The sequence below is a fragment of the Labeo rohita genome, chromosome 9, assembly GCF_022985175.1.
Source record: "Labeo rohita strain BAU-BD-2019 chromosome 9, IGBB_LRoh.1.0, whole genome shotgun sequence".
In the NCBI taxonomy this organism is placed as follows: Eukaryota; Metazoa; Chordata; class Actinopteri; order Cypriniformes; family Cyprinidae; genus Labeo; species Labeo rohita.
The window spans coordinates 33,394,721-33,414,873 of record NC_066877.1 but is presented as its reverse complement, the minus strand read 5'-3'; the positions used below and the strand labels follow the sequence as shown (position 1 = coordinate 33,414,873).

Sequence of the window (20,153 nt, the reverse complement as noted above, 5' to 3'; positions counted from 1 at the left end):
TGCATCAGTGCATAATGCATTATATTAAAGATGATTGACAGCCAGTGCATGCTCTTTGCCACTGCAGACAACTTTGTGTGCCAATGCACAAACACACAATCACTTGTCCCACTGTGCATGCAACACAAAACCTCTTTCCATGCGTCATTTCCTAATTAGTGTCCATGCACATGATCAGAAAAATACACAAGCAAGACATTTTCACTGCACAGATTCACTTCTCTAACACAGTCAACACTGGACTACAATGCTCTTTATTTGCATGAAGTTAAACTTTTTTCTAGGTGCTGGCCAAAATGAAAGACTTTCAATTTTTGCTGCAAGTTGCTTGATACTTACAATTTTCTACATTAATATAGTATATAAGTATTTTATAAATGCTCATTTTGCTCACAAATGCTCAAAATTTGTTAATCAGTTAAATTTTTTTGTGGATGAATTTAATACTCAAAATATCATTATCATGCATTATTAAAAATGTGCCACTGAAAAGGCATTTTTCATGTATTGGTATCACTTTTATGAATTTTTATTTGTTAACTTCAGTTAACTACGACATGAACTAATAGTAAATAAGCATAAAGCATTTAATAACCTTAGCTAATGATAATTTCAGCATTTAATAATGCATTTTTAATATCAAAAGATATTTTTGTTAACATTACTAAATGCACAGAATTATAGAACTAAGAATATATTTTAATAACTAACATTAACAAAGATGAATAAATGCTGTAATATATGCATTGCTCATTGTTTTTGTTAGTTAATGCATTAACTAATATTACCAAATGAGATGTAACCAAAATGTTTTAGTCAAAAACGTAAATATTGCAGTTTATGACTATGAATTATTATAGTGGTGCATTTAAATTATAAATAAATTATTTCATTTAAATCTTAAAATGAATGTAGTGAAATCTCCAGATGTATGCATTTTTCTTAAATATTTCTAAATATAAAATACATATTGTATGTACATTATTATATATATATATATATAACCAAAATATATATAGAATTTTTGTTATAAAAAATGTAAAATATTATGCTATTTTATAAGGTTGTATAAGTTGAATAAAATAAGTAAATAACAAAATAAATACTACTGTTTTGAGCTATACTGTTGAGCACTATGTAGTGTAGGTAGCAGGCAGTCAGAGGACGGCCCCAGACACAGGGCCCTTATAGCAAAGCAGATCACAGCTATCCACAGGCACTTTGGACTGCATTTAGCAGGATGAATTCATTAAGGAGCGCTTTCTCTCAAGTGCTCTCTCTCTGACAGCTGCTCTCCCTCTGTAGAACCCTGCAGCCAAACACAGATCAATGGGAGAAATACATCCACAGGAGCGTTTAACAGCAGACCTTGGAAGACGGGGAGTGTGTTTAAGACATCAGTGCATCTATATCCTCCAGATCTGAGAAGTGAAAGTGTTCTGCCGAGAGAGAGCAGCGCTCGGGGTGGGAGGAGAAGAGAGACGCCGCGTTTAAACTCGCAACAGGGATTAAGAGCACTTCAACTATCACATGCACGTTATGTCATATGAATGCTGCACGGGATTTCTGATCACTACAGAGCTGCGGATTCTCACATGCTGCCCGACGGGTCACTCAGCAGATGGCAGTCAGAGAGACATGCTAATTGTGCAGTGTGCACTACAGATGCTGCCAAAGGCAAGGTCTCTGACAACCGATTTCTCAATCTTTCAATTTCAAACTACTGTATCAGAATGATTGTGTTATTGTTTGGCAGAGAATGCTGCGAAAGGATCGATATGCATGTACACACATAAACAATGACTTTAAAAAAAACAAAAAAAAAAACACACAGCCTATTTACACCAAGTGAAGGTAGATGATATCCTTAGTAAATAGTGATAAATACTGTTTGGATAAAGTGTCCTGTAAATAGACACAAATAACATTTTGTTTACCCTAAGAGCAATTGATGGTATTTGTACAAAGTGTAAAATGCTGATTTAGTATTTAGTTGTTCTAAGGGTAAATTGTCTGACCAGCAGTAGGTGGTAAAAAAAAAAAAATAGCCTTTGCCAAAAAGGTTGGCTATTTGCACTTGGTGTTAAACATACATTACATTACATAAATAAAAAAATAAAATAAAAATGCATAAAATAGAATAAAAAAAAAAAAACTGCATGTGGTGTTATTAAATTATAAATAAAATACATCAAATTAAATTAAATAAAACTGCATTTGATGTTATTAATTATAAAATACACTAAATAGAAATAGAAATAAAAGAAGAAAATAAGAAGAAAAAAACAAAAGAAGAAAAATTATAAAGTTGACAGTAGGGTTTCAGGAATTGTAATAAAAATGGGAATATGCATTATTCAATACTGTACGTGTACACAATATACAATAAAATACAATAGTATTAAAAATCTATATCTTATCAGATAATATTTCATATTATGCATTACTTATTTACTTCTATTACGTATTATTGCAAACAAATGTATAGTTTTACAAAATATTAGAAAAAATTTCTCTTTCTTTTATCATGAATTCATTATTAACAATCAAACACAATTAACAGTTCATAGTACTGTTTGTATGTTGCCCTCAACTAATGTATCTGCTAAAAAAAAGTGTTTTCTAAAAGGAAATCTCACCTTTTTTAGAAGCAGAACAGCACCTTCGGAAGATAATCCACAGGATAATTCATCCAATTTACAAATGATTAGTCAGATTGTGTTTTGTTGCTAAAGGCTAACCTGAAGAGTTCACCTGCAGGAGCGAACAACCGGTTTAGCAATCATTTACCGCCATCTTGCGGCGAGCGGTATGTAATGCAGACCTCACACTGTCCTTACGGTGCGGTTTTGAAAGTTATGTCGTTTCTTTCACTCATCTGTTTATTTGTTAAATAGTTAAGTAGGAGATAATGTACATTCAGCCCTCAGGGTTCGCGATAACGTCAAAACAGTTTCGGTTGACGCAGTTAGCGTCACATTTGACCTGGGAACGCTGGCACTGACCAATCACAACCAAGTATTCCAGAGAACCGCGGGATAATGTATATTTAAACGTCCCAGACAAAATGTGAATGTTAGTATAAGAAAACCTTTCGAGTTAAAACAGATTAAAAGTGTTTAAGGTTATATAGGGCTTAGTTTGGATATTGGCTGATATATGTGAGATATAAAGCTAATTTTAAAAGTTAACGTAGCTACTTATACCTTGTAGGAGGTTGCTGGGGTGTTGCTAGGCAGACAGACACCCGGATAGATCAAAAGTGTTAGAAAGCCTGCATTTTTCCAGTTTTTATTGCCATGTAGCCCTATCCCAGCCAACATTGATATGTGGGCCCCATATGGGTTATACCTGGGCAGCATGGGTTCCATGTGGGCATGGGCTGAATATGGGCAATTTATATGGGTCCCATGTGTGTTTCACATTGTGGGTCCCATATAGGTTTGAACATATGGGACCTTCATGGGATCTATGTGGGCATGGGTTGAAAATGGGCAATTTATGTGGGTCCCATGTGTGTTTCACAGTGTGGGTCCCATATAGGTTTGAACATATGGGACCTTCATAGGATCTATGTGGGCATGAGCTGAATAAGGGCAATTTATGTGGGTCCCATGTGTGTTTCACAATGTGGGTCCCATATAGGTTTGAACATATGGAATATATTGAACATATGCAGTTTCCTAGCTAACAAAAATGTGTAAAACGTTTTGCTAACGTTCCAATTAAGTTACGAAAACGTTATTTCTAATATTCTCTGAATGTTTAAAACGTTTTAAAGCTTATTTTTAATATATACGAACATTCCATTTTATCATTTTGCAAACATTATGGGGATGTTACTTTTAAATACTCAAAAAATGATAACATCTAAAAATAAAGTTTCAGAAAAAAGTTCCATTAAGAATGAATAAACAATGTTTTTGTGAACTAACAAACATTCTATAGAAAGTAAGCCATTTGTTTGATTGGTTGGTTCCAAAATGGCTCTGTTGCAGAAGTCCCTTCGACTGTGTTGCATTGCACTACCTTTCTGTCCAGTTGTTCCTGAACTGATTCAGTGGGGTTTAAGTCTGGACACTGAGCTGGTCGTCCATCATTTGAAGTGAAGGTTGTCCTGTCATAGCCCGGAGGTTTGTTTTGGGTCCTTTTCTGGCTGTAGGACAAACCCCGACCCACTAGGTGAGCACCAGAAGGATATGCTAGTGTTTTTGCTTCAAGGTGACACTCACTTTGAGCAAATCGCAGACTCTGGATTCTGCAAAAAATCTCTGGAGCATCGTGCTTCCTCTTTCATTTCTGACTGCTAGTGTCACACAATAAGGAAACATGCTTTCACCAACTCAGCAGTGTACAGAAGCCCTGTGTGATGAAGTTTAATGGGTTTATAAGGCCTTCTTCCAATCATGAATAGTCCAGCAGTGGTACTTCATGGGCTATTTTGTTATTCAGATATCTCCAGGTGTAAAACTTTTGACCTGTTGAGACAATGTCAAAGTTTGTTCACTAAAAGTATGATTCTTTTTGCAAAAATAATAATGGATTATATTTACAAGTCTATAGGGAATTTTTTTTACATCCTACAGATGATCATATACAGTTGAAGTCAAACGTTTACATACACCTTGTAGAATCTGCAAAATGTGAATTATTTGACCAAAATAAAAGAGATCATACAAAATGCATGTTATTTTTTATTTGGTACTGATAAGTAAAGTGTATTTGAACCCTTTCCAACAATGACTGTATGATTTTGAGATCCATCTTTTCACAATGAGGACAACTGAGGGACTCATATGCAACTATTACAGAAGGTTCAAACGCTCACTGATGCTTTAGAGGGAAATACAATGCATTAAGAGCCAGGGTTGAAAACCTTTGAATTTGAAGATCAGTGTAAATATAACTTATTTTGTCTTCTGGGAAACATGTACATATCTTCTGTAGCTTCTGAAGGGCAGTATTAATCATAAAAATATGATATTAAGACAAAATAAGAAAAATGTACACATCTTCATTTCTGTTCAAAAGTTCTCACCCCCTGGCTCTTAATGCATCGTCTTTCCTTCTGGAGCATCAGTGAGTGTTTGAACCTTCTGTAATAGTTGCATATGAGTCCCTCAGTTGTCCTCAGTGTGAAAAGATGGATCTTAAAATTATACAGTCATTGTTGGAAAGGGTTCAAATACGCAAAAATGCTGAAAAACCAAAGAATCTGTGGGATCTGAAGGTTTTTTACTAAGGAACAGTTTAACTGTTCAGACTCCTGAACAACTATCACTAAAAACAACAACACAGTATTAAGACTCAAGTGTATGTAAACTTTTGAACAGCGTTATTTTTATAATTTCAACTATTATTTTTTCTTGTAGACTATATGTAAATGTCTTTTATCTGAAATACCGTGTTCAGGTAAGTACTAAATAAAAAATGACATGCATTTTGTATGATCCCTCTTATTTTGGTAAAATAATTAACATTTTGCAGATTCTGTAAGGTGTATGTAAACTTTTGGATTCAACTGTATTAATGCCTTATTCTGCATGACCACATTTTAACAACTAATCAACTTAACAACTAATTTAGTTACTAATTATTAATAAGCAGCAAATTAGGAGTTTATTGAGACAGCAGTTGTAGTTAATAGTGAGAACTGATCCCTAAACTAAAATATGATCAAAATACTAATAGGCCTATGCAAAATAATACATACGATTGTTTTGGATGGAACAAGGTTTTTCAAGTTTATTTGCTGTCAGTGTCATGAAACATACAGGAAATAAAAGTACAAAAATGTGTTTCATATTCATGAAAAACAACAACACAGTTCAGTGCTGCACTGAAAATAACAAGGAAGCAACATTGAATAGTGAATCAGATACGATCTGACTGTCATATGCTGGAAATATGACTTGTGGTATGATTTCAATGATTTCAAACATAACATGTAGGCCAAATTTCACTTAAAAATAAACAGGAAAAAATAGAGAACAAAAATTATACATCATAAAAAAATTCAGTTTTAGGATGATTACCCATTTCATAATTTTAATTAATTTCTGTATTGCAGTAATGAGAATTCTTGGGGAAAATGTGCTTAATCATCTTTTTTTTTTTTTTTTTTTTTTTTTGTGACTTGCATCTTAGTTCTTGAGGTTTTGTGAGATTGCACTGTACAGAAAGCATGAACTGAGAAGATACACAGACTGTACAATCCAGCATTCACACAGCTGTAGAAAAAAAGATATAGATGAATATGACAGCAATAATAGAACTAAATATTAAAATAATAACAACAATAATAAAACTAACAGTCAGAGAAAAAGAAATCTTATCATATACTGGATCAGAAATCAAGTTACCAGTGTTCCAACTACAGTGCAATTATGACCTTGGCCATCAGAAAGTTTTTAAATGCTTTTTTTGATTTTTTTTTTTCTTCTTTTGTTCTTTTAATACACAGCTGTAAAACAATTTATAATATCGTGTTCATTTTACAAGTCATTCTACAAGAAACATATACAGAAAAGATCCGAGAGGACACAGAAAACACACCAGTTGTTCATTTCTACAACAGAAATCGCAGCCCATGACAGTCATTTGGACAGTTTATTAGTTTGTCTTATCAAGTCATTTATTCTAGAGTCTATAGCTTGGTTATTGTACACTTACATTGGCTATTTAAAACGGATTGATTATTAGTTTTTACACGAGCTCTGCCGGATCTGTGTTGTCATGTCAGGTTTGTTTTCATAAAAAATGAAGTTGCGTCTCTCCTGGAAAACCGCCACTTTTGATCGATTTACTATTACAAATGTTCCAATTCAGGTGCGTGACGCCGTTTACCTGAATCCTGCCACGTGTCTATAAAAATCAGTTTCAAATGTACAACAATTGTTTGATCTGTCATCCGTCGTGTCGTGATTTCTCTCACCCGTGCGTGCAGCTCCTGAATGTAAACCGTGTTGGCCGTCGTCGGCTGTCGTCGGGAGGAAGTGATACATTCCACGGCGTGATACAGCAGAGGATAATGTCAAGTGTTCATGTTATGTGCGTTGGTGACGAGTCGTTGTCTACGGCATGCACGGATACAGATTCTCTTCAGCAAACAGGACATTTGTCGCAACAAACACGTCGTTTATAAAATACCTGAATTTTTCTGACGCATGATTAAAAGAATAAAAAGGAACCCCTGGAAAACAGCAAGAGTTTGAGCTTATTAAGTGTTTTCAGATTATGGCTATACCACACCGTTTTAAGCCGAGTGCACATGGGATGATTTTTATTGTCACTCTGTGCAATAAATGTTAAATTTAAGTCATGCTGTACATCTTATACATCTTAGCTTAAACTTGGGTCATGATTGACAGTATTAGCTGGATATTTTAGATCCTTGTTGGTTGCTCTATTGTTGCCCAAATAGATGTTAACTCCATTAATTTTTTTGTTTTATTTTTATTAAAAAAATTATCAACTGGGAACCAGCTTGTAATGTAAATCAAAGTTTTTTTTATGTAATACTTTTTTCTATATTTTCTCTAGGATTTTTATTTAATAATAATTAAGTATTTTGTGACATAAAATGTCAAAATAATAATAATAATAATAATAAAATTGTCACGAATGGGTTGAAAAAAAATCAGGTTTGTATTTTGTATCCTATACTTACTGAAAGAAATCTTTCACCCAAGATTAGTCTTACATGGAAAAAAAAGCAATATGTTTATTTAATGATAATAAAATTATTTGTTACATTAAAAAATAACATGCAATAATAAAACATAATTAATAATAATAATAATAATAATAATAATAATAATAACTATTATTATTATTATTAAAGATTTGTTGGAAAAAAGGGCTATTTTGTACCCTATTCATGTCAAATTATTTTATTAACCCAAGATTAGTCTTAGATGGCAAAAAATAATAGTTGTAATATTTTTTATTTAATCAAAATGTCAAATTTTAAAAATAATGAATTAATAATAATAATCATAATAATAATAATAATAATTTTATTTATAATTTCAATGCTGTTTGATTCAACCAGAAACATAACATGTAGGCCAAAAATAAACAGGAAAGAAATAGAGAGGAAAAAAGTTATATGTCATAAGAAAATACAATTTTATTTAATCAAAATTAAATTTTATATCACAATAAAAATGCAATAATAAATAATAATAATTTTATTATTATTATTATTATTATTATTAATATTAAAGATTTGTTGAAATAAAAATCAGGGCTGTGCAGTATTTTGTACCTATGCATGCTGATTATTTTTTTTACCCAAGACTAGTTTTAGATGGCAAAAAATAATAGGTTTTGTTTTTTATTTAATACAAAATGTATTTTTATAATAATAATAATGATAAAATAATACAAATAATTATTTATTAGTTGTACAGTATTTTGTACCCTACTTATGTCAGTTTTTTTTTTACTCAAGATTAGTCTTAGATGGCAAAAATTAATAGGTGTAATATTTTTTATTTAATCAAAATCATTTTTTAATATCACAATAAAATTTTATTATTATTATTAATATTATTATTTTTAAAAATCAGGGTTGTGCAGCATTTTTTACCCTACTCATGCCGAAATGAATCTTTTACCCAAGATTAGTCTTAGACTGCAAAATGACAGTAAAAATCGTAGCACGTGCACCCGACTTCAGTTTGTTCACACCGTACAGAGACCCAGACGGTCTGCTGTTAAACATCAGCTTTGATTGATAGCTTAATAAGGTGGTCTCATCCACACTGAGAGTGTTTGTATCAGGATATAGTTCATTATACATTCCCATCTACATTGCCGCACCACAGACGATCATCCCTCGCTGAAAATTAGGGTCCTCAGAAGTCCAGTCTCGTCCATATCAAAGTCTTTAAGTTCAGACCCCAATGCTCATCAGGGGGTGGACAGTGAAAGGGTTTCCTGTCCAAGGCACAAGCTGATGTCCAGAAGGTCCCGCAACGGTTCAGAGGGTGATGCGGGCACAGTGATGTTTGAGCTTACAGGGCAGAACGCCTCGGTTCAGCTGGTAAAACTCAACTAGTTGCAGCAGGTCAGTGAAACGTGTGTGTCCGTCGTCCAGACTGTAGAAGAGCTCGCTGTTTTCTTCAACCTGACAGTCACACACACAGAAAGAGCGTTACAGGACAGAAAGGTGTCCTAACTATGTCAGATAAACTATAATCTAACAGCAAACTAACTTAGTATGGAAAAAAAGTTGATAACACTTCAGTTTAGGGACCAGTTCTCACTATTAACTAGTTGCTTATTAGCATACATATTACTAGCATATTGGCTGCTTATCAGTACTTAGCACATATTCTGCATACTATATTTTAGATCCCTTAATCAATCCCAATACCTCAACTTAACTACTACCTTACTAATTATTAATAATCAGCAAATTAGGAGTTTATTGAGATTAAACTTGTAGTAAAGTTAATTGGACCTTAAAGTATCGTTCCCTCAAATCTGTTGAGTTGATACTCTAGTAAAAATATTTTAAATTATTAGCAAACTTTAATAAAAATATAAATAATATAATATTCAGCTGTGTCCCACATTATAACATTACTTAAAACCTGTCATAAATTTGTTGGGGAAAAAAAACATGGTTTTACAGTATTTTGTACCTATTAATGCTAAAATATTTTTTTTACCCAAGATTAGTCTTAGATGTCAAAAATGTAATATTTTTAATGCAATAAAAATTGAATCATTTTTATATTCATATAAAAACTACTACTACTACTACTAATAATAATAATAATAATTATTAATTATTATTATTAGTTTTATTTGAATATAAAAATGATTAAATTTTTATTGCATTAAAAATATTACATTTTTGACATCTAAGACATTAATGTTAAGTATTATTTATTATCATCATTATTATTATTATTATTATTATTATTATTATGTCTTCAATTTGTTGAAAAAGAAAAAAAATCTGGATTGTACTGTATTTTGTACCTATTCATGCTAAATATACTATTTTTATACTAAAAATACTGTTTGTTTGTTTTTTACCCAAGATTAGTTTTAGATGTCAAAAAAGTTGTATTTTTAATGTAATAAATATATTTTTATTTAATAAAAAAATAGTTATTAATTTTTTAATAAACATTTTTATATTAAAATAAAAATGTACTTATTATTTTACTGTCATAAATTTGTTGAAAAATAAAAAAATATTTATTTATTTATTTTTTAAAAAATTAAATATAATCACTAACTTATGACTTTAAACCAACATTTCATCATAACCTAATTTGCTCCTACTGAGTGACAAACAGCTTAATTTAGTCTAAACTAGCAAAGTTGTTACTTGCAGCACATTTTATTCTGAATAAAATATACATTTAATATAATATATAATATTATAATACACTTTTCATTTAAATTAATCATAGTTTAGTATAATTAATAATTTTACTATAATACATTTTCTTTATTTAATTTCTTAAATAACAGTTTTATTTTTTTATGTATAAATACCTTTATTCGTTCCATTTAAATTATAATTTTAATGGTGGTAGGAATAATAATAATAACAATAATAATAATAAATTGTCATGAATTTGCTGAAAAAAATCACATTTGTACCCTACTCATGGAAAATGGATACAGTTCATTTGTGTTTGTTCAGACTTACCGGTACGATCTGAAAGTGTTTGATTTTCTGCGTATGGCACAGTGACAGAACAAATGTCCTTGGGTTACTCTGACTGTCCCTTACCAGAAACACTCTGAGCAGAGAGAAACAAATGACTTCATTAAGATTTAGAAATGAAGACACTTCAATTCAGTGCATCTTTACAATCAAGCGCTTCAAAAATGGCTTTAGTTTCATCACAACATTAAAGTTAAGAGAAGTTACAAGGCTCATATCACAATTTAATGAATATACCCATCGATAAGGCCCTGCTGGGTGATTAGTTTCTGAGCCTCGTCCCGGGACAGTTTGCTGTGAAACCACGGCTGAGCCACATGGATAGCTAGAGAAGAGAATGATATGCTTATGTCAGACAGAGGGAGGTTCATCAAGTTTTTACTATATTTTGTGGACGTGTGTTTGTGTGCTGACCTATGCTGGACATGGAGCTCTGAGAGGTGGACGGACTACCATGAGAGCTCAGTCTGTGGCAGCTTTTCCTCTAGAGAAGAAACGAACACACACATATATAATATTTTTCATATAATATTTTCAGTACATCCAAATAAAAACATGTTGAAAAGTACAACAAATGCAACAATTGCAGTTAATCGTTCACAATGCAAGAATGAACAATTAATGTAAACAAGTCTAATGCAGTTTTGAATACTTAAAGGGATAGTTCACCCAAAAATGAAAATAGTCATCATTTACTGACCCTCAGTTTGTTCCAAACCTGTATGAGTTTCTTTCTTCAGTTAAACACAAAAGAAGATATTTTTAAAGAATGTTAGTAACCAAACACTTACTGGTAGCTATTTACTTCCATGGTATTTTTTATAAATACTATGGAAGTCAATGGCTACTAGGGCTGGGAATCTTCAGGCACTTCACGATCTGATCTGATTCCGATTCTGGGAGTCATGATCCGATTTCAAAATGATTCTTGATTTACATTTTTTTCTCCAATTAATTCTTCTGCTGTGCAAATACATCTTTACAACCATACATTTTAAACAAATTGCATTTTTTTTGCTTTTTGTTTATAGTTGGAATCTCTATATGTCAGTACTGCCATCTTAAAGGAGAAGTCCACTTCTAGAACAAACCTTTACAGATAATGTACTCACCCCCTTGTCATCTAAGATGTTCATGTCTTTCTTTCTTCAGCCGTAAAGAAATTATGTTGTTTGAGGAAAACATTTCAGCATTTTTCTCCATATAATGGACTGATATGATGCCCCGATTTTGAACTTCCAAAATGCAGTTTAAATGCGGCTTCAAACAATCCCAAATGTGGTTGTAAATGATCCCAGCTGAGGAAGAAGGGTATTATCTAGCGAAATGATTGGTTAAATTAACTTAAAAAAACACTATTTAAATACTCTTCTCAAACGCTTATCTTGTCTTATTCTCCCTGAACTCTGTGTATTCTGACTCAAGACAGTTAGGGTATGTCGAAAAACTCCAAACGTATTTTCTTCCTCAACTTCAAAAATCATTTCAAAATCATCCTACATCGCTGCAGAAGCACCGACCCAGTCTTTGCAAAGTGAACTTGCAAAGAAGATCAAACCCCTTAACAAAAAAGGTAAAACAGCGATATAGGACGATTTTGAAGTTGAGGGAGAACATGAGATGGGAATTTTTCGACATACCCTAACTGTCATGAACCGGAACAAAAACAGTTCAGGCAGAGTGAGACGAGAGTTTGACATTAAAAAGTATAAAAATTGTATTATTTTTATGAAAATAAACCCTTCTTCCTTGGCTGGGATTGTTTACAACCACATTTGGGATCATTTGAAGCTGCATTTACACTGAATTTTGGAACTTCAAAATCAGGGCACCATATCAGGCCATTATATGGAGAAAAATGTTTTCCTCAAAAAACTGAATTTCTTTAAAACTGAAGAAAGAAAGACATGAACATCTTGGATGACAAGGGGGTAAGTACATTATCTTTCAGTTTTTGTTCTGGAAGTGGACTTGTCCTTTGAAAGGAGAGCGAATCTTCACTGCTTCAACTTTCAGCTTTCATTATCAACTCAATAGCATGATGCATCACATTCTCGGTTTTCAATATTACTGCACATGGCTACATTTTCATATAAGTTTTTATATCAAATATATTTTGTGCAAAATTTACTTTATTTTTTTTTATTATATAAGCAGGCTACTGCTTAAAACCAAGAACACCAAGTGTTCTTGAAGTATCTGAAAGTTTACAGACAATAGTTTTTCTTTTTTCCTCAGCATTATTGTCGTTTGATTATTACTGATGAGATCACAGACAGTGGCAGCTTTAACAGACTGTATTCACACTAATGCACAGATCTATTATATAAAAGTATTCGAAAAAATGCAAGTGCATTTAACCGCAGCCGCAATCGATCGAAAACACAAAGTGCACGTGAAAGTCCGTCAGTGCACGAGTTTCGTGCATCTAATAGTTCTGCATTTCAAACGGCATTAATAAAAGCGTATCTAAAGTAAAACACGGTGGGTGGAAGCATACACTGTCAAGCAATGCGCACGTATCTCACAGCCCAAATTCTGTGCAATGAATCCTGCCATGTCTCTAGCGCGCACACATGCCCAACGCGGGAAAACACACAAGTTCAGAATCGATTCCAAATATTCCAGAATCTCCCACCCCTAATGGTTACCGTCAGCTGTTTGGTTATCAACATTCTTCAAAATATCTTTTTTTGTGTTCAACAGCAGAAAGAAACTCATACAGGTTTGGAAAATGAATGAGGTTTAATGCACAGACACTATTAAAATATCTGCACATAATGTTCATAATCTAGTATGTAGTGTGTTGTTTGTGAGTATGTTACCCTCCACGACAAGCCTTCCTCCACAGCCACTGACAGCGCCTCGGACGGGTTCTCGATCACCCGACTCTTGTGTCCTGAGAAGTCCATTGCCACCAGTGAGTTCTCCGAGATGCTCCTCTAAAAACACACGTAAGGATGCAATAGTGAATCCCGCGAAAAACATGACCAGACTGCGTATATTTGGTCAAAAAGTAAGACGACAGTTAGTTAGAGATTGAATATTTAAAGTAATAATACTAATACTTCATTTCAGCTTTGTTTTTGTTTCAGTTAAATTTCATAACCCAGACTCTGTGGTACACGTTCATGCATTTCATGTTAATGTAAAATGCATAAATTGTTAAACAAATTAAATTTTAGCTGTAAAGCAGCTCTACAGAAGATTATAGTGTTATTAGATCCGCTACAAATCTACTAATAGTCATTTGAACTAATTTATGAATTCAGCCATGTATTTGATTTGCTCACACTCTCTGGTCTTTGCTAGAGAGGGATTTTGTTATTCTTCTACATGAACACTGGTTACTTTGTTCAGACGCCTCTTAAGGATGTTGAGTTGTGAAGGGCTTACAGCTGTGCTGGTTTTCAAGAGCACACTCACTTATCAAACAAAAGAAGCATTTCCTTTGCACAGTGATCCCTATAGCGAAAGAAGCAGCGATTATGGAAAGGTCCTTAATCTCAGCCATGTGTTCGTGTTCATACAAACGCACTAATACTCGAGCGGTGAGGGTTTATGACACTGGATGACAGAATAATTCCACAAAGACACAACAGCTTCACCTCTTTCTGCATCAACTGCTTCTTTGTGTTTGAGGAACAAAGTGAAAGAAAGCAAATCCAGACAGAGAGAGCTGAAGCTCATAAAACCTGTCAAGAACATGTCCTTGTCATACTTAGCCCCAAAATCAAACAAAATAAGAAAATATATTTAGCATATGTGACCCTGGACCACAAAACCAGTCTTAAGCAGCACTGGTATATTTGTCCTAATAGTCAACATACATTGTATGGGTCAAAATCATTAGGATATTAAGTAAAGATGATGTTCCATGAAGATATTTTGTAACAACTTAACTTAATTTTTAAGTAATTTTTACAATAAATTTTTTTTTATTGGCATCCTATCCCAACAAACCATACATCAATCGAAAGCTTATTTATTCAGCTTTAATGTCATGTATAAATCTCAATTTCACAAAATTGACCTTATGACTGGTTTTGTGGTCCAGGGTCACATATTTTGTGTAGCATATAAGTGGAGCTCATCGTTATTATAGTATTTTATAGTATATTATAGTATAGTATTTTATAGTATATTATAGTATATTATAGTATTTATTGTAGTGTGTGCGTGTGTGTGTATATATCTATCTGTCAGTAAAGATAATCTAGTAGAAAAATCTAATAAAATTTGAATTGTATATATTTTTTTAAATCTAGTAAAAAATTACAGTATTACAGGAGTACGAATTTTAAAGATTAATTTAATTATAAAAATTTAGTAAAATAATGAAATGCTTAATTTTTTTTTATTTAATTAAGCATATGTTTAATTAAAATATTTTCACAATAAATAAATAAGTAAATGTCTTAAACCATTTTGCTTTTGCACTGTAAGATTACACATTTTATAAATTATAAATAATACATTTTTGAGTGCATATGACAAATTATGCAAAATTGTCTTCAAAAATAATGTAAATTTTAATTACAGTATTGCCAAAAATATCCTTCTCATAACTGAATTGCAGTAAAGATATATTATTTATACTATAAAGTATTTAAGTATTTATTTATATGTATTACAGTATTTATTGTATTGTAGTATATATATATATATATATATATGTATGTATGTATGTATGTATATGTCAGTACAGTAAAGATAAAGTAGAAAATATTTTTTTTTAAATCTAGTAAAAAAAAAACAGATGTATTTATTACAGGAGTAAAAATTTAAAAGATTAATTTAATTATTAAAATTTAGTAAGTCTATTTAAATACTTATTTTTTTATTTATTTAATTAAACATTTTATGCCTAATTGTTCACAATAAATAAATACATAAACAAACATGTCCTAAAAATAGATGTAATTTGGTTTTTAATGATGAAATATATGGAGGCCATAAAAGACCATGCATTAATATTGTCTTTCATCTTCTATTTCTCATGATCACAGCATAATTTTCTAGCAATCTTGAAAAAACAAAAGCAGTTTTCTTGTAACCTCAACGTCATTTTCTAAAACAGCTCAACATTTTTCAAGTCATCTGCAAACCATTTAATCACCATCTGTCAAACATCATTCTATAAGCACGCAGACATTTTGGTTTCTTGAGTTGGCTGGCGATACAATTGACCCCATTGACCCTATAGTGTCTAAGACGATAGTGTTGCAGCCTTCATCTCAAGTGTCAGACACTGATTCAGAAGTCTGAATATCACTTACAGACATCAAACTAAAACCCAGTTCACTCATTCATGATGCAGCAGGATATTGAGTTTAGAAATGACTTCAGTTTCCTCAAGACCAAAGAAACAAGAGAAACACAAAGTTTAATTTGAAGTAACCTTTGTTATATTTGGATCACTTTTAACCTTGAACCTTTAAGAGTTACATTTTTTTTTAAAAACTTAAAACTTTCGTGTTTTTTAATGCAAAAAGAAACCTGCCAACGATGTGGAGAGGAAAATGACAGTATTTCAGTGCTGGTTTCCACTGTAAGACTGAAATGTGTGTTTATGGTTATCGTGGAGCCTCTCGGTGGTTTAAAGATTCTGCTGTGCTAAACATACATGATAGATTATGGACTAGAGTCTGTGGCTCACCATTGGAGAACTCTTCTGCTTCTGATAGGGTTGGACAAAGTTCTGGTAAAGCTGCATGCCGTACTGTGAACATACAAACAAACAAACACATTACAGCTCTGTTCCTCTGTTCCATAGGCAGCTGCCTTCTGAGGAGAAATGGAACCTCAAAAGTGTCTGATTTAGAATGTTCGTGTTGGAGAAGCTACTTTGAAACGGCAGCTTCCCAGAAACAAATGACTCTGTAGTTAAACTAAACTCCCAAGTTAAAAAGCTACTCACTTAAGATCACTTACCCACTTAAGGCAAAAAAATAACCATTTTATAAAAGAAATTAATACTTTTATTCAGCAAGGATGCATTACATTTATCAAAAGTGACAGTACAGACATTAATATTATTTATTATTAATAATTATTTATTACTATAATATAATTATTATTAAGATTTAAATTTAAAAAAAAAATCTTAACTTTTGAACTTCCTATTCATCAAAGAACCCTGAAAAAATGTATTACAGTTTCCACAAAAACATGAATCTGCACAGCCGTTTTCAACGATGATAATAATAATAAATGTTTCTTGAGTAGCAAATCAGCATATTAGAATGATTTCTGAAGGATCATGTGACACTGAAGACTGGAGTAATGATGCTGAAAATTCAGCTTTGATTATTGGAATGAATTACATTTTAAATATTTTACATAGAAAACAGTTCATTCAAGTTGTAATAATATTTCGCAATTTTTAAAAAAATTTTTTTTTAAATTTATTTACCAACCCTAAACTTCTGAATAGTGGCATACATATATTCTAAATGCTGCTTCAAAAACTCCATAACATCTCAAGTTAAAAACATAGCTGAATGCACAAAAATTAGGTGGGTCATTCCATGAAATCAGTGGCTTTTGCATCCCTAAGACATAATCAAACACAGATTTAATAGAACAACAAATAAATGTGCAATTTAAAAATATAACAATACTATGTATGCTTTCATCAATATTACATAAAAAGTAAATTAAATATTATTTTAAATACTTTAAATAGCATTTACGCTGATATGAGTAAGGTTTTTGGCCTGTTCCTCACTATGATTTTTCTATTTCAGCAGGACTTTTAATTTGATTTAATACACATCATTTCATGTCTAGGAGGCTGCATCATCTCTTAAACATGATTCCAACACTTAAAACACAATCATGTTTCTCTCTGTAATGTTCTGTTTTTGATGATTTATGCGGCTTGACTGAGGGGGGCCATCATTCAATGTCAGTCCTGTTACCACTTTTAAAATATAAATTTAAACAATTATTTTTTACGTTTAATATAACCTACAAGTAAAATCCTTTTAAAGGCCTTTTGTGAACTTGACTATTAGCTAGAAATTAGCTAATTTATTTAAAATCGTCAAACCTGTTACTTTTTAGAGTAACAGGTTTTGACGTGGGTAACAGGGATGACACTGATTAGGTTTGACCCTGTTTTTAAAGACTGTCTGTGTAAAAATCAAACAACAAGGTCACACTTGGTATATTATTGAGCTAGTGCCTATATCATTCAGTGGCATATGAGTTCTAATTAAACTATAGTATCTATTAATGATTGTGTCTGTAACAGGGTTGACAAAAATATCAAAACATGAGGTAGAAAAATAGTCATAAAATAATAAATTACATAGCCTGAGATGGCACAATACAATTTCTTGTCATTTTAAGGTGTCGTCATTTCATGGATATTTCAAAAATATTGATTATTTTATTTTTACATTTTTCCATGCACCAATTACCCCATCCCAATGACCCAGGTATAAACTGCTTCACAAGAACTGAATTGAATTATTCCATTTGGTTTTAAGCAGTCCACTGCAATGTAATATATATATATATATATATATATATATATATATATATAATCTCAGCAATGCATGTACATTATATGAACAGAAATAACTACATTACATCACTTTGCCACTCATGTCAGCAGAAATTGTAAAATCTAATTGAAAATGAATGACAACTTTTTGTGTCAGGAGCGTCAGCAGTGCATTTTAACACAGTCTCAGACTGACTTTCCTCAGGACCACCATCACTGAGAGATATGATGGGGACAAACCTTACAAAGAAAGACAGTTCTCACCTTGAAGAGGCGCATGGCTGTAACCCAACACGTCCTAGTTTGCTCATCATCCGCACACAGCAGTTTCAGGTCACGTGCAGAATTTGACTTGCTTGCCTGGATATGAAGAGACATCTACACTTTAGAGCTCAGTTTTCCTTTAAAATAAGATCTTTCATCTTTCATTTACTTAAAAATTTATTACACAGGTCTCTGTCAATGCTGACATTCTGTAATCAAATATTTGAACTTTCTACTTCTTTTTTTTCCTTTCATATAATGTGTCTCTTATTTTCATTTTCTTATGTGCATTTTTAAGATTGCTTTGTCCTTGTTGTATGCTTTATGATGCTAAAGTGTATACGCTCCCATGAGTCTCTTTCTTAAAAAACAAACTTGCAATCAATATTTCATGCCATGTATTCATATGAGAAGCATTATGCTGAGTCATTATTGTGAAATAGCTATCATCCTTTAACTCGTACAATTCACCCCGAAGATGTACAATATATTTTCCCAAATATTCCCACAGTCAAACGTCAGAGCAGAAATTAAGTACAAAGTTCACAACAGATAAGGAGCCAGACAGACTGTTTGATAGCAGTTTTATAGAACCCACAATAAACAATGCATCCGAGACATAATTATATCATAAAAATACTGGTAACACTGACCTCGACTGTTGCAGGTGTGTATAATTCAATATTGCATTGAGATTTATTATAAAGCATGTGCAAAACGCCTTTGCATTGAATTACCTTCACACAAAAGCCATAGTCTGTCGGGGCGCCGTAAACTTTTTTGGCAGATAATAACGTGTAGACGTCGCTGTCGCTGAACTCGGCAATGAACTGCAGATGTCTGGGTTCCTTCAGAAAAGAGAGAATAATAAAAATACAGCATTAAAGGAGAAGTTCACTTCCAGAACAAAATATACAGATAATTTATTCACCCCCTTCTCATCCAAGATGTTCATGTCTTTCTTTCTTCGGTCGATAAGAAATTATGTTTCTTAAGGAAAACATTTCAGGAATTATCTCCATATAGTGGACTTCAATGGTGCCCCCAAGTTTGAACATCCAAAATGCAGTTTAAATGCAGCTTCAAATGGCTCTAAATGATCCCAGTTGAGAAAGAAAGGTCTTATCTTGCGAAACGATTGGTCATTTTCTAAACAAATTGACAATTTGTATACTTTTTAACCTCAAACGCTCGACTTCTGCGTGAACTGTTTTTTCCGGTTCAAGACAGTTAGGGTATGTCAAAAAACTCCCATCTCGTTTTTTTCCCCATCTTCAAAATCATCCTGCATCAATGCAGAAGTACCGACCCAGTGTTTACAAAGTGAACATGCAAAAATGATCAAATGCCCTTTACAAAAAAATAGTAAAACAGCAATTTTAAGGTTGAAGAAGAACGTTACCCATACCCTAACTGTATTGACCCTGATTACACAGACTATGCATGCGTATCACAGAGAGGAGACGAGTATTTTAGGTTAAAAAGTATATAAATTGTCAATTTGTTTCAAAAATGACAGATTGCTTCACTTCAGTTAAGACCCTTCGTCCTCGGCTGGGATCATTTAGAGCCATTTGAAGCAACATTTAAACTGCACTTTGGATGTTCAACAGTCCACTATATGGAGATAATTCTAAAAAAAATTTCCTCAAGAAACATAATTTCTTTGCGACTGAAAAA

General features: G+C 32.3%; 1 protein-coding gene across 4 annotated transcripts in view; it reads right to left on the bottom strand.

Annotated features, from left to right (window-relative positions):
• Positions 1-5,724: 5,724 nt before the first annotated feature.
• Positions 5,725-20,153, bottom strand: part of grb14 (growth factor receptor-bound protein 14) — a 93,370-nt gene continuing 78,941 nt past the window's right edge. For all 4 annotated transcript variants that reach the window (XM_051119203.1, XM_051119204.1, XM_051119206.1 and 1 more), the window contains 8 exons: positions 19,211-19,321; positions 18,474-18,569; positions 16,356-16,418; positions 13,522-13,638; positions 11,111-11,180; positions 10,934-11,021; positions 10,679-10,772; positions 5,725-9,133 (listed from right to left, as the gene is read on the bottom strand). In XM_051119203.1, the coding sequence (XP_050975160.1) occupies positions 8,987-9,133; positions 10,679-10,772; positions 10,934-11,021; positions 11,111-11,180; positions 13,522-13,638; positions 16,356-16,418; positions 18,474-18,569; positions 19,211-19,321 (786 nt within the window). In that variant the 3' untranslated portion in view covers positions 5,725-8,986. The remainder of the gene's footprint in view (positions 9,134-10,678; positions 10,773-10,933; positions 11,022-11,110; positions 11,181-13,521; positions 13,639-16,355; positions 16,419-18,473; positions 18,570-19,210; positions 19,322-20,153) is intronic.